The following is an 18,331-nucleotide window of genomic DNA, read 5'->3' as shown; positions in this document are numbered from 1 at the left end:
CTCCTTTGCCAGGGCTTCTCCAGAAAACAAATAACTTGGATTCATTCTCTATTATTGTCAGCATCAACTCTCCTTGTGAATGGTGCCCCCAGAGAGATGAATCAAATGCAAGCAAGGTTTGAGGTAAGTATATCCTCTATTACCAGCCCCTTTCATTCGTCACCGATGTCCTCCCCAATCAAGTAAGGCAAGCTAGATCGTCGAGGCTTATTGAAGGTATTCGAAGCAATTATTGTTTCAATGGCATCAAAAGTCTGCACTTTGCATATGATACTTTACTATTTTAGGCTGAAAAGAAAGAGAGCATACCATCAAAGAAATTTTCCTCACCTTTGAAGGAGGGTGGGAGTCAAAATTAACTTTCACAAAAGCTCCATCCATTGTTTGGATATGGAAGAATGTTAGGCCTCAACTTTTGCCACCATGATGAATTACAAGAAGGGCTCCTTTCCATTCACAATCTGCCATTAAGCGACAAGAGACTCACCAAGCACAAACGTTGCCCCTGCTAGAGAAGCTCTCATCCAGGCTAGCCTCTTGGAAAGGTAGATTGCTATCTATTGGCGGAAGAATCATTCTCATCAATGGTGCTTTGACTACATTGCCCTCTTACTACATGTCAGTTCTCAAACTACCTAAGCAATGGACAGGCAAGGATACTGCTACTAGATTTAAATATCTTGTAGAGATTTTACGCATTCGAGCACAACTGGGAATTACAAACAAAACCAAGTAATATTACCTTTAGAGCCATGAAATGATGGATCATGCACCTTCTGAGCTGTGAAATTTATCATTATGAAGGCAAGAAAAAGCCTCCTGCACATTTAAGCATGATACCAACTTTCATCCATCCCTAGCCAATCATGCGAGCACTGAAGTTAGGTTCGACCGCCTTTAGCATGAGGACCATGCCAATTGAATTAACAAAACAGGAAACCAACCAACAGTGACAAGGCTCCGTTTTTTTTTTTTCCCCTCTCGGCCAATCTTACCTTCATTCGTCTCTGCAGCCTCTCCAGACAGGAGTTCCATTTACGCAAAGTGTATAGAAGCTGCATAACAAACTACTGTATCAATGTAATGTTACCAAGTCCAGCTAACTCCGTGTAATGGAATATTTAGAGTGCAACTTCGATACTATTGGGTGCAGAAAGAAGCTTTCTCAAGTTTGTACAGAGTTGGTATAAATGATGAACTTGGTAGTTTGAAGCTGTACTGTGTTGTAGAGAATGTCTTCCAACACAAAATGAATAATGTTTGGAAAGAGGGCATGAATGCAGCATCGGCAACAACCAAAAGAGAGAAATTACTTGGCGGACAAGCAGCATGTCCCAGCAATCTGACAAAATGCCAGATATTTCTGGGGAGACTCACATCCTTATATGCAGCATGTTGCCATTTGTCATACCGTAAACTTCCAACATGGGGCTGCTGCAGCCTACAATTTCCACTTCATCATGAGAAAAGAGAAGGGGATGGTTCAGATTTTTGTGCGCATTTCTGCCAAATAAACTCTACACAAGAGAAAAAGAGTAATGAAGGATCTGAATCCAGACCAACACCACCAGACAAACTTTGATTTCACTGCACAGGGAAGGTGAAGTAGAAATTAGGAAAAAGATTATATAGCTTATCAAGCCAATCAGATACGACTATCATATTACAGCTCTGGGACTTAATTTAGATCCAAAAGGCAAACTGAAGCATATATAACAAAATCTAACAACATAAATAACTGGATCCATACATACCATGTCATTCATGAGTTATGAGGTGCACAACTCAAAGAAAAACCATACTATAGCTCCCAGACATAAAATGTATAAATAAGTAAGGCAAGTACCGAGGCTCAATTGATACCTTGGCACTAGTTTGACCCTACGATTGCAACCTCCTACCATATGGTTTATCACACACAAAGGCACCAAAAAAATAAAAGTAAAATCCAAAACCACAAGTAATGAATTAAAACCCTCACCCATACTGTTATATAAAGCATAGGCACAGTGACCATCAGTTGTCCACAAGGGAGGACGTCCAATGATTTCTCTCGTGATTGGACAGATAACAACAAATCTAAAAGCAATCTAGTAGTAAAATTTCTAGTCTTAGGATTACTGTTGGATTCAAAGTATTTTTAATTTACAATCTAACGATAAATTAGATATTAGACATTATGCAGATCTGAATGGACTTGATAAAAGTTGAAACATGGATGGGTTAGAAAAGAGGGTGCGACTAAAGAAGACCTAGAGGTAGTGAAAAATGATAGAAATTTCCTATCTAAACAACAACATGGGTTATGGTAGAGAGAAATAGGATCTATTTGGTTGACCCCAAGTTAATAAAACAGGGCTTACTTATTATGTTTGTATATTGTAAAACATGACTACCATAATAATCATGCAAACACATAATAAATACAGACTACTGCTGATCCTTTTTCACTGCTTATTAAAGATAAAAGACAAAAGATAATTCTAAATAAAAGATCAGATTAAACCTTAGAAACAAGCCGTGTGGAACGTCTAGGAGCGACAACAGGATCACATGGAGTTTCTTTTGCTGAAGTCTTAGAGCTTCTTAAATTCATCATCCCACTCTTTTCACCATAAACATGCTGCCTTTTACTCTGAAACTCCTCAGCGGACTCTGGATTGTGAGCTCTTTTGGAACTTTTGTCAAAGGTGTTCTGAAATTGTGAGCATCTGCGTAACCAAGTGACGAGTTATTTAGAATGAATTTGTGAAACAAGGACACTAAGCTTTATTCAAAACAAAGATTACTCTGAACTATCTTTCCCCTTCACTGGAGTGCTTCTACCCTGCACACAGGAAGCATAGATTTTCAGTTTTTTGCAACATGGAGGAAAAGTTTCATATGCCAATTCACCATAAAGTATCTCAACTTCATTTTAATTTCTAGGTCTACCTTCAATTGAGAAAACATAGAACGCAAGAATAAGAACATCATTGTATCAATTAACAACAAACTTCTGGAAACTGCACCTTGCACAGCATGACCATGTCATCTGAACCCCCATCATAGATGTGATCTAGGAGGATCCCTAGACTCGATGTGGACTATTTTTGCCATTACGGGTTGGGTTAGACAGGGTCCAGAAGCAAGATCCGCTACATCCAAAAGCCGAGTCGCAAGCTCAACTTTTAGAGGCCATAACTTGGTCATACGTCGTCTGATTGAGATGATATTTTTTTTAAAATCAGATAACTTTTCAAGAACTACGACCTGATGCCCCATCCTATGGGAGTGGCACCTCTAGCGATCAAGCCCAAATTCCATCGTTTGGGGCTGGAAATAGACCGGTCAATCAAAAGTTTTATTTTCGGAAAAGACTTTGATCGTGCATATCTTCAATTGAGAAGAATCAAGCGGAGCGACAGAAAGTAGAGTTGATGTAGAAATTGAGATCTACCTTCTGAAAAATTTTAACTTCTTCAAGTTTACTTCTACTAGTCATATCTATTTTAGGAAAGAAAGTCCTATTAGAATTAGAAAGAGGAACCCGACCCGAATTGTGCAAGGGCGGACCTCACCATTATAAATAGAAGTTTACATCATTAATGAAAGAAAAGGGAGCTTAAGCCCTACTTTCGTAATTCTTCCATCTTCTAAATTTTTCTTTGGAGAGATTCGAGTTGAGCAGGTTGAGAAAAAACTTCTCTCCGATCGGATCAAGTTGGTATCAGAGCTTTGGTCCTCTACATCTATAGAGGCCTAAGTTTATAATTTAAATGCGCGAGCAATACAAGCAATCAGGAGAAAGGCTATTTGTGCTTCAAGTACACCGAAGGGCAAAGACGAGTATGAGTGCTAGTTCTTCCTCAATGGATAATGAGCCAAAGGGACACCTCACATAACTAGAGAAAAAGATTTTCCAACGCATCGATATCATCTTCCGATTGGTGATGCTTTCAACACAAGCACCAGCTACAGCTGTTGCAAAGCTATCTCTTATGTCTGAGGATGAAAATCCACCATCCAGTGAGGAAGATGAGCAACCTATAGGTACTCAAAATTCCTCTTTCAACTCTTCTCAAATCGAGATCCCTAAATACGATAGAGTTGTCGATGCAAAAAAGCTAGATAACTGGCTACACCAGTAAAAGACATATTTCACTATTTACGGATACACCAGTATTCAAGAGGTAGCTTTCGTCCACCTCAAACTTTTAGCCATGCATTTACCTGGTGAAATTCGTATATAAGGATCATAACATTTCTAATATGACATAGAGCACATTCAAAGACTATCAAGAAACAATTCTACCTAAACGACCACGAGAAGGATCGACAGATCAAATGGCAGTACTTGCGGCGAGTGTATGATCAATCAATCCAGGATTACACCACTAAGTAACACAAACAAGTAATCTCACTCGAAACCTCCATCGACGATCATGTAGTTTTCATAAAGTACGTCAGAGGTCTCCATGCGTATCCAGAAGAAGCTAAAGCTCTTCAAAGTTGAAGACATCAGCAAAGCTAGTGTGAAGGCCATGGTAATTGAGGAGAAGAATCGGCCTAGAGAAGGTAAGAAGAGTGACAAATTCAGAAAAGATGGCAGAAATTCAGGCTATGAAGGGGAGCAAAGCAAGAAGCAGGCCAACATGACTCAAAAAAATTATTGCGATCACTATAACATCCACATACACGCCAAAGAGAAGTGTTGGAAGCTTCACACTGAGTTGCAGCCGAAGAGGAAGAAATCAAAAGATGACGAGAAAGAGAAGGCGATCCTCAATGCTATATAGGTTGATGAGCTGCCCGAGCTTGAGCGAGCAGACTCAAAACTAAGCATGATAGCGAGGAAACCCGAGACAGCAACTGAGGCAAACCAAGAGGCGCGAGAGACTCTTCCACTTGAAGATCCAAGCGAAGCAGAGCATCATCAGAGCTATTGTAGATCTTGAAAGCCAGAAAAACTTAAGATTTGTCGTACCGGTAGCGAACCCTATACCGGTGCCACACTATCATAGTGTCGGTACGATACGGTATGTGGTACGCCACCAATACCGGTACCGGTACCGGTATAGTACGATACGCCCAGTACCATCCGGTACGATATGGTACAACATACCATAAAAGAATGTTATCTCTGAAGGTCTAGTTTAGAAGCTACAGTTGGAAACTAAGCCTCATCCACGTTCTTACCCTCTTCGTTTGATTTGGAAGGATGTTGAGTTGAAAATCACCAAACAGTGCGCCTTCAAATTCATAATTATTAAGAGATCTGAGAGGTATATTGATGAGGTAACTTGCGAAGCAATCCTTTAGATGTTTGCCAAGTCATCCTTGGAAGACTATACCTTGGAGAACGAGAAGCAAACTTCTATAGGCAGCAGAAGAAGTATCATCTCGTAAAGAATGGGAAGGAGTTCATGATCAATGCCTCCAAAACATAAGAAAACATAAACGTTGCAACTGCAGCTCAGGCGAAGCAACTTGTTAATGCCTGCGACAAGTTTGTGATGATGGTACGAAAAGCCAATACCACTCATGAGAGGCCAAGCTCCGCCCCTTCGTTCCACCGACTAATCAATCGAGATCGAGGAGTTGTCGTTGTCATCGACGACAAGGATGGGAAGAAGTATCCCTATCGCAAAGTCGAGATGTGGAAGCGAGGCAAGTTGTTCGTCGACATCTGAGAACAAAGAACAGTAAGACCAAAAATCATCTTCGAGCAAAGTCAAGTGGTTCAACCGTGAGACGGAAAAGTAGACATTTCCCCATCTTCAATTCTGATATAATGAAAGCTAAATCTCATAAATAGGAAGAGCCCTAATTCAGAAGGATCCCTAGATTCAATGTGAACCATTTTGACCCCTACAAGTAGGGCTAGACAGGATCCAGAGAGATCCACCCCATCGGAAAGCCGAGTCACCGCAAGCTAAACTTTCGAAGGCAACAACTTGGGCATACCACGTCCAATTGAGATCTTTTTTTAAAATCAGATAACTTTGAGATCTACGACGTGACGCCCCACCCTATAGAGGACAACGCTCCTAGTAATCATACCCAAATTTCATAGTTTGGGGCCTAAAACGGGCCACTTAAACTGAAAGTTTTCTTTTCGGATAAAACTTTTACCGAACATATCTTCTAATCCTAGAAGAATCAGAAAGAGCGATAAAAGATAGAGTTGATGTAGAAGTTGAGATCTACCTCCTGAAGAATTTTAGTTTTTTTTTCAGTTTATTTCTACTAGTCATGTCTATTTTAGGAAAAAATCCTATTAGAACTACGAAGAGAATCTGATCCAAATTGTGCAAGAGCGGACTTCATCATTATAAATAGAGGTTGTGTACTTCAGTTTTAAATCATCAATGAAAGAAAAAAGGGACTTAAGCCCTATTTTTGCAATTCTTCCATCTTCTAAATCTCTTTTACGAGATTCGAGATGAGCGGGTTGAGAAAAATCTTCCTTCTCCCTAATCGAATCAACATGTGAACTTACCCCATGAAAAGAGCACCAAATAAGACAAATAGTAAATAACAGCCTTATATGAAGCAGCTAATAAGAAGAAATAACCAATAAGGCACTAACTCAAGTTGTTGAATTCCTCCTCTAAAGATTCAGATCCTATTGGTTCAAGGATTTTGAATTATTGCAGGCGAGCACTGTTGCACGTACTCATGAGTCATGACACAATTCAAGCAACAGGAATACTAAATGTTGAACATACAAGAGAAACCATTATGGTTCTCAAGAGAGATGATTGAGTTTGAAAAGATATAGCTTCCACTTCAAATGAAAAGTCACAAGCTGATTGCCTAACCATGCAAGTCCATAAACCTCCAGGACAAGTTAAAAGCCCTTATATTTTTGAAAACATATGTATTATTCAGCTATAACATGAGGATCCCGATTACCTAGATGTATGCAACTGATGCATGGAAGACCATAACAAATTACTTGTCAATTAAAAAACTAGAGAAGCAAATAAAGTAGAAGCAACCGCCTAATTATCTCATGTGCAGAGAAGATCAAGTAAAAGAGTCATGTTATAACCAATCATAAAGTGGCAAAAAATGAATTGAAGCATATTCTAGTCGTTTATTGTGTTAGTGGAGATTAGTCGAAAAAATTAGTGATAGTCATTTATCAAGTTGATCTGGTTCATGTATGAGCAAAATATACAATCGTCCATTCAGTACACACTTCTAGATTTTTTTTTTTAATGTGGGATAGGTTGTCAAGTGTAATCCTTGAATCAATCCTAGAATTCCTCATGCGTTTTCTGCTAGCAGTGCAATATCACACTTAGTCAAGAAAAAAGTGTAAATACCGTTTCATCCCCAAATGCTGACATCGGATCATCAGAAACAGAATTTCCAAGACTACCACATCCATGCTGATTAGAAAGATTGTCGGTTGACCCTACATCTGATTGTGCATCAGTCATTGGATGATCCAATAACATTTGCCCATCAATTTGGCGGCAATTTGATAAAATCTTGAGGTGACCTGTGGCTTCTGGTAATACTTCCATGTGCTCTCTTTCTGTTGGGACTTCACGTGCTCCACTATGATTTTCAGAATAGCCAGCATAAGAAGCTTCCACACTATCTTGTATGCCATTAGATATTAGGTTATTTTTCCTGCTGATACCATTCATGGTTTTGTCTAAAGCACAAGCTTCTACATTATTAAAATCAGCACTTGCTATCTTTAGAGTGCAGTGCTCGTCTGTTTCAGGTTTACTGTTTCCATCAAGACTTGCATCTATGTTGCCAACAGATTTGCTAGAACTGATCTTATCAATCTTAAAAGAAGCATTATCAGAGTCATGATGTAGGACCTGCTCATCTCTGGGACAAGATGCAGTATCAGATGCCATGTGGTCGTGAACATCAGAATTAGTTACACAGGAAGATGAAACCACTTGATTCCCCTCCAGAGAACCTGATGTTTCACCAGGGATACTACTTGATGTCAATACAGAGGCTCTAGAAGTTACAACAGTTGTATCTGGTGGACAGGCCTCAGATTGACAATTCTCACTAACAACTGAACTCAAGGAAGAATTGGTACATCCAGTGTTCTTCTCAGCTCCATTGCTTTGAAGGCATATTCCAGTGCTCCCAGATGGTGAAATTTTCATATGTTCATCAGCATCTGCCAAGCCGCTAATGCAAGTGGAAAGAGTGTTTGATTCATGGTTTTGTGCTTCCGGATGGATGCACACTTCATCCTTCAAGCTGTTGATCCATTCTGATGGGCTATGATTCAAATCTACATATAGATTAATTCCCTCCTCTGACATCACAAAAAATTGGAGTGAAGGAAGCACTTTTGTAGAAGTTTCATCAGAAGACACAAAACCACTTTCTTTGGAACAGTCACCAGCTCTTTTATGTCCACATGGTGTCATAGTAGAAGTCCCATTATTGGTCACAGCATGAGTTGGTAATTTCTGACCACAGCTTCTCAGCTCTGAGGATTTCCGTGATCCATTCGTAAAAGCAACATAATTGCTATCAAAATGAAGTTGTGGCGCTGCTGTAATATGGTGGATCTCAGCAGCAACCTGAGATATTGTGCCCATATCACTAGGTTCAGAAGTAGAAGAACCAAAACCTTCCATGGTTTCAATATTAGTAGGGTATGAACAAACCACATTTGCAGCAGTATCATATGCCTGTATCGATATATAAAAACAAAAAGCAAGACAAATAAATGCTCAAAAAATTAAGATCCCATGTACATGTTATTATCCATGACATCAAGCATCCAGCAAAAGATGAACAGATCCTCACATATGTTCAGTTGAAGGAAAAAAAATCTCCATGAACTAAAAGCAATAACAGATCTTGTATGAGTTTAGAACTATACCTTTTCTGAGGTTTGACCTATCAAGTGGCTACTACTTTCCACCTGAGTTTTTGTACGAGAATGTGGCTGATCATCATTTAGCTTCCTATTAATCCCAGATGCCAGTCCATGGCTATCAATCCTGGAAGAGTTGCTTTTTTCAAATGCTCCTACAACATCTTTCCAAGATTAACAAAACAGAAATAAGAACACTCTATTCTTTAGTATATTGTTTCAGATAATTTTAAGCAACTTCCTTATTTGCAACCTGTTGATGGATATACGAATCATACCTCTAGTGGTTTCCTCCAGAGGATTAACTGTTTCTTTAGCATTTGATTCTGGCACTAGTGGTCTCTGCATCGAAGATGACGCATTTTCTTTCTGTACAATTGTTAGGCAAATAGATTTTAGATTTGATTATAAACTTTAAAATACATGCTGTACAGGTGAATGAGCATTACTTATATACAGTCATACCCTTAGAAATAAAGCCAGTGACTTGGCTAATTGAGCATTACTTCTATTTGCAGGAAGGTTGTGCCTTTTGCACAACCCCTGAAGCTCTTTACGTGAGAGATTGAAGTAGAATTCCAGGTTTTCCCGATACCCCATCACCTTAATCCTGAAGCCTCTTTAAAGCTACTTCAAATAGAATCTTATGCTGATCTCCTTCAGTAAAAAGGGAAAGAAATTTATGATTCATTAGAACACCAGCTTCCTTAAAAAAATCTTTTGCTAAATAAAACTATCTTTCATTTCGCTTCTTGAATTAGATATATGTGCCAAATCAGCTCCAAACATGGAACTAACTCAAGAAGAAAATTACTAAAAATTGTCATTGAATGCAAAGTTTGCTACAGTGCACAGCTAAGAAGCTAGAATCATATATACTCAACAGTGATGAACAAGCAAGGTTGAATGTACAACAAACAAGTAACAAGTAAAGTTGCATAGATAGCCAAAATGATAAAATAACAATATCACCAACTGGAAAAACATTACAGCCATGACTATGGAAAAAAAAAAAATACAAGTTCCCCCATGATATCACAGAACTATATTACAATTTGCAAGGCAAAATGAGTCCAACTATGAAGATCCCTGGTTCAAAGCCGCTATAGAGTTGAAAATGAGAAAAGCAGGAAAGTTAATGGTTTACTAAAAAAAGAAAGATGAGACAGGAAATAGAAAGGAAGGGAGTCATCAATAATTTTACTTAGAGAAAGTTTCATCTTGTAAACAAAACATTTAAAAAAAAAAAAAACTCTTAGACATGAAATCAAATACATCCCTCAATATCATGTTGAGTGTCTAAAAGCATCAAATCACTTACATTATATTCAAAATAATTACTAATGTTTTGGCAAGTACTTCCATGTAAAAAAGGTGACTAAGAACATTACCACTTTGTTTCTGTTTCTAATAAGTTAACAAGGATATACAGTTTAATGCATGCTCTGCCATACTGCGGGGCATCACCGTACCATACCGTCCCGGGTCAAAACCGATATGAAAATTATATTCATGTCAATACAAGCCTCGTATTGACCCATACCAAGGTGTACCGATATATATCAAGGTGAACCAGGACGAGTCATACCAAGATTAAAAGAAAAAGTGAGAAAAATAGCTCGAGAGCTGTCTCGATTAGGAATGCACACCGTACCTTATCGATCATACCATACCGAACTGGTAACATACAGGTATGGTACCTGGTAGCGAAATTATGGACCTTGGTTTAATCAGTTGATTATGTTTGTGAAAGAATGGATAACTGACATCTAGAAGTTTTTGCATTAGCCGTGAAAAACAAGAAGGAAAGAACCCAAAAGAACCTATTAGATCAATATCTTCATACAATATCACAATAACTACATAAAACTGAAAAATCCTAAAGCTCATGCAGAGAATTTGAAACTGGTATGTCCATTCAGCTTATATTTTCCAAGTCAAGGCCAAAGAAACATCAACATAGAATTGGAATTAGCAATTTCCTGATACGCCAGCATCCATATTGTTGCTAATCAGATCAAAAAAGGACATAATAGGAAACATCAAGCATGAGAAAATAACAGACAATAATCAGATATACCATGTTGACTGTGACTATGTGAACATGTACTATGTGCATACAAGCCAGATGATCATGGATAAGACTCTGAAAAAGAGTAGGCAGGACATGTAATATGGTTATACGGAATATAATTTTCAACATGGAACGAATGCTTATGATGAGAATAAGCACTCAAAACAGGTCACCAGTTGCTGAAGTTTTAAAGAGAGAGAAAAATAAATATTAATTTCTGTTGAATTATAAACAAGTTCCTTGCACATTTTTGATCAAATTGAGCTCTTTCGCAAGGAGAATTAATTAGTTCTCCAAGAAAAACTTAAAGCAGTCCTGCTTCTACTTGGTTTTTTTTTTTTTTTTGGGGGGGGGGGGGGGGGGGGTGCAACTTCTTTAATGTCAATTAAAGAAGTTGCATTACAATTTGCCTCTTCTCCTATTTATATTACAACTAGGTGGCAACTTCTTTAATGTGGAACAAACCACAATAGGAGAATGTCAATTAGTTTCATTACAATTTGCCTCTTCTCCTATTTATATTACAACTAGGTGGCAACTTCTTTAATGTGGAACAAACCACAATATGGAAAATGACACCATAGATCCTGAGACTAATGCGATTGAAAACCTATCAATAAACAATATATAAATGGAAGCTTCACTTGCTGCAGCCTTAGGGTCATAATCAGGCAATGTTTAGTTGCTAATTGACATTCAAGAAGCATCAATCATTCACAGCTGAAAATTTTCGGTCTATAAGAGAAAAATAAGGGGCAGTGATTTGGGCTCTCATTCATATTGTGGAGGATCGCAGAGTGCAGCACAAGACTGCACCTATTATAAAGAAGCAGTTTCCATGATAAGCCATACCATAATCGTGAGGTGAAAAACATCAACATAAACCAAAACTTAGATCTTAATCCTCAATTTTAGAAATAAAAAACCATTATAGAATCAATCATAGACTTGAAAAATTATAGCTAACACAGTGCATGATCAAAGCCAACCTGAAACCTATCATTTTAATCACATCTATGGTCCATTAGCTGTATGATATATCAATAGAAAATGGGATGCAAAAGATGCAGGATCTCTAAAAACATCATGGAAAATAAGAAGCCAATAGAATGATTGGGAGCTATTGGTCCTCAATTTCATATTTGATATTTAAAGTTTTCATATATATTTATTGCTTTTATTGCTTAATGCAAAGTAAATTGCTTATTGAAGTGTTTATATGAGCTTTGGAAGGGTTATAACTATGGAGGGCTGTATCCAAGGTTCACGGTATCGATTCATAGTTCATACCATCCTGTACTAGCATACCGTACCGTACCAAGCATACCGTACCGTACCAAGCATACCATACCATACCAGTATCGAATTGATACTCGATACGAGGGGCATAACGAGTGCCGGTACATAAAATTGACCCTCGTACCTGGCATATTGACATTCTACCAACATGGTGCCGATAAGGAGTCTGGTACCGAGATTGCAAATCTTGGTCATAGTTATGTCTTGGTAAAAAAATTTAGCAAATAATCGAAATTAAATCGGAGTCATTATCTATTTGGACCAACGATATCTATTTAATTAGGAAAATTTACTAGGAGCCCAAGTCACATTAGAGAATTATATAGTTATCTTTTATTGCAATCCAGAATCTTAAATTTATGAGGAAGGAATATTTAATTTCATATTTGTTGCTACATATATATATACACACATTAAGTATGTATGTATGTATCTATACGCATGCTACATATAGATATATGTATGTATGTACATAGTACTGAGAAGGCATGGGTCACAGATTTTTTGATGGAATGAGATATACAGTGGGAAGAATATTGCATGTTAAAGTATGTAAATATTTAACCTTTGACTCCCATGAGAACCTCTTTGTGTTGTCTAATCACTCGTACAATTTGTGGAATGTCTAAAATAGTTGTTGCTCTTAATAGTCCTCCCCAAGAGTAAAGTTTAGAGAAAGATCTGAATGTCCTCATAAGATTCCCATGGGGAGGACAAGTAAAATAAAGTGGCCCGACTACTCGTCGAAAGCATCTCATGCTTTCTATACATGTAGGGGTTTTTCTTTTAGCAGACAACAGCAGGATTATCTTTTAGCTCTTTTAAGTTTCACTGTTCTGTATTCTCCTTCTTTTTTTCATTTTTTCTCTCTCATATTTATTTATTCTATGAAATTAGGCTTAACACCACCTTATAATACATTGGTATAGAAGCCAAAGAGCAATACAAATCAACAAAATGGTGGTGCAACAGATATTGCACCACAATAGATATTTGAAGCTGCATGCAACAGATATTTGAAGCTGCATAGAATGACAAGGTGATCTACACAATAGATAAAATGAGGAAACGATACATGAAGCCAATCACACACTCTTGCATGGTGAGCAACTATGCAAGCCAAGCTTAAGTTTTAATCAAACTCTGAAGTCAACACAACATTGTGGAGATTGCATACAAAAGGGTATAAAAAAATCTTTGTTCAGAACCAAATTCTAATGAAGAATTAATATCAGAAGTTATCATTAAAGACACCAACATACTAATTATGGTAAATCACCTAAACTCCTATAAAGGATAAAAACCCAATATGATGCAGAATCAATCAGAGATTTCAATATTTTTGATGATGTGAAACCAATGGTAGAAATCTTGTGTGTTCTGGCCCGATACCAGCACCTTACCAGCCATGAGGTGGTATGAGAGGGGCCAGTGTACAATAGTGTTGGGCAAAGTGGGCCGCTATCATGCAGTATTGTGCTATCAAGGCATATTGACACCATACCAATCATTACACCTTTTTCCTTTTTCACCTAATATGTAACAACATGTATCGAGATGTATCACCCCTGTAACGAGGAATGCATAATACCATCTAGCCATCTATAAGGTACAAATCCTTGAGTTTTGAATCATTGTATGAAACCCTATCCTATTACAATAACAAGTTGAGAATGTTATAGTTAAATCTTCAGAAGCAGATATGAACATTCTAGATTTATGATGCTCTTGTTGAGAAGTTGGGAAAGATCAATGAGGCTAATAAGTTCTTATCCATGACCATCAACATATTTTGGGATGACTTCAACAAGTTAATTATCAAGGGCTCAATTAGAGGAATAATGCCTTTTGATAACACCAAAGATGAAATTTGATGTAAGCTCAAAGAGATAAGCGAAGCATGAAGATGCATTTAGAGGTCATCTGAAGATGAGGAAGATCTCGAGCTTAAGCCTACCCAGGCAAATAAACAACACAAAAATATGATCCCTATTTTCATATGGATTAAGCACCCATGTGGGCCATATTAGACAACTAGTGGAGTAAATGAATCACCATATTCAACAAAAATGTGAAACAATTTACAAGAAACTGCAATCAGATAAAAGTGTGCGGATGTTTTACCACATGCTCTAAACCCAAACCTCAACCTTCAAATAGTGGAGTCAATCATGACTAAGGTAATTTTAGCGAAAAATGCCTTGTTATGAAAGAGTCCAGATCCTCTCAAGTTCAGAGACCGAATTGACGATCCGGTTCGCAATCAAGGCCACCCATGCACCGTGGGACGACTCTGATGCATCAGGCCCCATGTATTACAAGAGCCACTCTCGTGTACAGAAGCATCACAACCTTTTCACAATACACAAATAATCGTGATTGCGGAACTGGACAGTTAAGTCTGGGGCCGAACTTGAGAGGATCCGAACTCGTATGAAATTTAAAAGGCTAGTTGGCAAGCATGGAACTTTATGTCAATTAAGTAGTTTTATCTCATGCAATCAAGGAGCAATCCTGCAACTTTCCCAAGACATTGGAAAAGTCTGGGACGAAGAGGGGGGATGCAAGGTTTCACAACATATTCATTCAATGCCAAACCTCATGGTCGTGTTTGGTTCCAAAAAAAGTTAAGTTAGAGTAGATGGGTTAAATTACTTCTCACCTACTTTGGAATTTACTACTTCCATATGGGTTTTTTTTTTTGTGTGTGTGTGTGTGTTTTTTTTTTTTTTTGTTTGGGGGGGGGGGGGGGGGGGGGGGACAGGAGTTAAAAGTAGTCCTATATACTTTTTTAAAATACCTACTCTACCTATGGAATAAAGTAGGCAGCTAAAGAGCAATTGGCTAATTAAAGTGAAGTAAGCAATTAAAAAGATCCTATTCCATCTAAACCTCTAAACAAAATAGTTCTCTTTATAAATGGAAGGTAGAGGATTTATTAATGAGTATTCATGGATATAAATACAGTAAATTAATTATATAGTGTCATCATTTATATGTCTCTATAAGTCAAAAGGGCGATGAACATGGCTCACCATGAGCATGGCATAATTTTCTCATCAAACCTATTGCTATAATCAACCAATCAGCTAATTAAATTACGCCTCTTCTGCAACCATTATTCATCAGATCCATATCAAAGAAGAGTACTCAAGAGCATGTTCTTGATTTGTCGAGTGAGATATGTTCCTTCTTTGACTAACACCAAAGCATCAATTAATTAGACAGAATGATGAATTTCATCATGACTCCAAGGCAAAATTTAAGTTTTTCCATGTGGACATCTTCCTTCAACATCTTTTATAAAAGCTTTAATGAAAGGTCAGCACTTCCAGCATGCCTGTTGTTAGTGATTGTATATACCTCAAGCTCTACGACTCTTGTCAGGTTTGCACCACCTGATCATGAACATCCCAGCTGCTCTACTATTTAGACTCAGGTCCTACTAAGTGCTTCAAAAAGTCCCTTCCATAAAACTTGTTTCTTAAGACATCTTAAACGCTCTTTAAAGGTTGCAACTAGATGACGATGAATATAAAGCTTATCCTACCATAGTGATTTGTATGCCATATTACAGGAATATAAGCAGGTTGGATTTAAAGTTTTTATTACATACTATGCTTCGGAAAGCCATTTGCTAGACATTAGTTGAAATTTCAGCCCTCGTGACAGTTTGCCTAGGTATGATGCCAGGTAAAAAAACTGTTGTTTGCTCTTTTAGCACGTTCCTACTTAAGCTGATACTAGATTCTCATGCACTTATTAAAGTTCGCACATATAGATTTTTTTGTCTTTTTTCTCTTATCGAACAAGGAGTTATCATAACTGAATAGATAATTAAGGCTACCACATAAAGTAGTTAAAAACCAGCTTAAGGAAAAGTATGACAGGATCTTAGAGCTAAGAGACGACGTAGTTCCCAAAGAACATAAACTACAGAGACATCATTCCATTCTCACAAAAGAATCACAAATTCAGGTGCAAATGAAACATGACCGGAACAATAAGTACCATAACCAATATCATTAACAAAAACAAATAAAGAAACGAACTTGCAATCTTCCATGAACCACTCATTCAACCAGCAATTTTCAGAAAAGCAATCAACCCATGAACCAAAAAGAACCCACTAAGCGAAACGAGTGACGCATTCACGGAAAAAATGCAAAACTATGAAAAGAATTCTCATGTTTCAGGACGGAAAATGGCAACTCTAAGCTAAATTGAAACGCATACGCATATAATTTCATGTCCAAGTATGATTCCAGGGTTCCAATCGCGAGTGAAGTAGGAATTTGATAACCCCCAGGAAAAACGAATCCCACTTGCAAACTACGATGGTTTAACAAATGGGTCTTGATACTGGAGCTCTTGATGAGAAAACTAGGGTTTTGATCTATCCGGAGAAAAGGGTCATACCAAGGTCGCCGGATTGGAGTTGGGCGTCGATCACCCACCGCCGTCGGAGATGTCGACCTCGCCAGCAACCAAAACCGGCTACAAATACTAGAAGGGACGCGAGAAGGGAGAAGGGAAGGGAGGAAAAGGCCCGGAACTTGGGGCGCGGGGGATTGGGATGGGTTGGGGGGTGGGGGATTTTAATTTGGCCGAGGAAAAACAAGGGGGTAAAACCCCACCTGAGCGCCGTCAGCTGTCTGGATTCGGACAGGAAGCAGCACGCTTCTCTCGGATGTTTATAGTCCCCACCGAAATTGGGCGGTGATGCGGTGTCAGATCGCCAGGTGGACCGAGAATGATGGTCCACACCAAAAATAGATGGAAAGCGGTGCATTGAACCCACCCAAAAATGTACCCGAAAGGGAGCGTGAAACGTGAATTTGGCTTTTTAGATTTTCAAAAATAACTGAAGATAAAATAGGTAGTATGTTGGCGATAAAAAAAAAAAAAGGTATTTTAAAAAAATATCTCTGAGTTCTATTATGTTGCCTCTTTTTAATGGAAAAGTGAGCCTGAAAATTCAATAAGAAAAAGAGGGGTCCATTGCACAGCTGCAATATGAGCTAACAATGCAATTAATCTTATTAACTAAACTTGGCAAAATACACAACCCTGATATAATCTACTTTGATGATTAATCTAATAAGCCAAAAACATATGATAACATTTTCTTTGTCATTGCTTGTATTTTACTTTGCTTTAATTTAGCAAGAATTTGTTTTCTATAATATTGATAATTCAAATATCTGTCTTTTTAAATACACTTTATTTTGTATATTTTAATACTCTAGTTTTTTTATCTTTCTCTTGCAATGTGGGGATATTTTAGTTCCTAATTTGATTTATCCTTGTGATGTTATTTAGTTTAGCAAAATATTTAACCCCTATCTGACATGATGTGATGATTAATTTTGATAAATAAAATTGTAAAATAACACTTTTGTTTTTTGCCTTTAAATTTTGCCTTGTTTTATTTACTTGCATTTTCTTGAAGGGGTGAGGAGAAGGGTGGTTTATCACTTTCATATGGTCTTTTCTATCACAATAACTTGCCAGCTTCTCTGGGGCACTACCATTTCATCACATGGCAGCTCTCTCTCTCTCTCTCTCTCTCTCTCTCTCTCTCTCTCTCTCTCATATGCATGTACATAGTGCCCATTCTGTCTTTGTTTTCTCCTCCTTGTATCCCTCCCTTATATTACTAGTCTACTAATATGTTAAAACCTCATTTTTTTTGCTTAGCCATTCTTTTTTCCTTCACTGCTTTGCCATTATATCATTTAGGGCTAAAAACGGATCGGATAGTTGTATATACATATTTACATCGATATTTTTCAATAAATATAGATGTTAAATGAATACCAAAATTAATATCTATATTTTTTTTAAATGGATATAGATATAAATCGGATATTAATTATATTTATATTTATTCTGAACAGATATAAATATAACTCGGATATTATTTCTATCAATATTTCTTCTTTCCTAATATAGTTAAGCCGGGTATCATTTGGATATAACCATACTTTTAGCATAATTTAGTGATAAAAACTAATATTAATTAAATAATATACAAAATGAGAATAGAATTCACTTTGTAGAACGTACATGACGTACAGGTAAGCAAGAATTTAATATATAGT

At 37.5% G+C, this 18,331-nt stretch overlaps 1 protein-coding gene across 7 annotated transcripts; it reads right to left on the bottom strand.

Moving 5' to 3' along the window:
* Nucleotides 1-311: 311 nt before the first annotated feature.
* Nucleotides 312-16,894, bottom strand: LOC103707765 (uncharacterized). 7 transcript variants are annotated; one of them, XM_088706943.1, is made up of 8 exons: nucleotides 16,647-16,894; nucleotides 9,320-9,511; nucleotides 9,133-9,223; nucleotides 8,861-9,009; nucleotides 7,314-8,555; nucleotides 2,790-2,827; nucleotides 2,507-2,711; nucleotides 312-1,587 (listed from the first exon to the last, which is right to left on the bottom strand). In XM_088706943.1, exons 2-8 carry the CDS (start codon nucleotides 9,452-9,454, stop codon nucleotides 1,585-1,587), a joined length of 1,863 nt encoding a protein of 620 aa, XP_088563069.1. In that variant the 5' UTR covers nucleotides 9,455-9,511; nucleotides 16,647-16,894; the 3' UTR covers nucleotides 312-1,584. The 7 variants fall into 7 exon arrangements, 6 of the variants coding, with proteins under 6 accessions (XP_088563069.1, XP_088563064.1, XP_088563068.1 ...); XM_088706938.1 differs by having other exon boundaries at nucleotides 1,114-1,587; nucleotides 7,314-8,666; nucleotides 8,861-9,018; XM_088706942.1 differs by having other exon boundaries at nucleotides 1,114-1,587; nucleotides 8,861-9,018.
* Nucleotides 16,895-18,331: the final 1,437 nt, after the last annotated feature.

The sequence above is a fragment of the Phoenix dactylifera genome, chromosome 11 (genome assembly GCF_051530095.1).
Source record: "Phoenix dactylifera cultivar Ajwa chromosome 11, Ajwa_hap1_PhDact_Kaust_v1.1, whole genome shotgun sequence".
NCBI lineage: Eukaryota > Viridiplantae > Streptophyta > Magnoliopsida > Arecales > Arecaceae > Phoenix > Phoenix dactylifera.
This window is presented reverse-complemented; position numbering and strand designations above follow the sequence as displayed.

Bases quoted from the DNA above. Each gene is read 5' to 3' on its own strand.
- LOC103707765 (XM_088706938.1), bottom strand. From the start codon at position 9,454: ATGGGGTATCGGGAAAACCTGGAATTCTACTTCAATCTCTCACGTAAA. The intron at 8,667-8,860 runs GTATAGTTCTAA...ATATCGATACAG, and splicing joins TAGGTCAAACCTCAGAAAAG to GCATATGATACTGCTGCAAA. The intron at 2,712-2,789 runs GTAATCTTTGTT...TTGGTTACGCAG, and splicing joins AAGGGGAAAGATAGTTCAGA to ATGCTCACAATTTCAGAACA.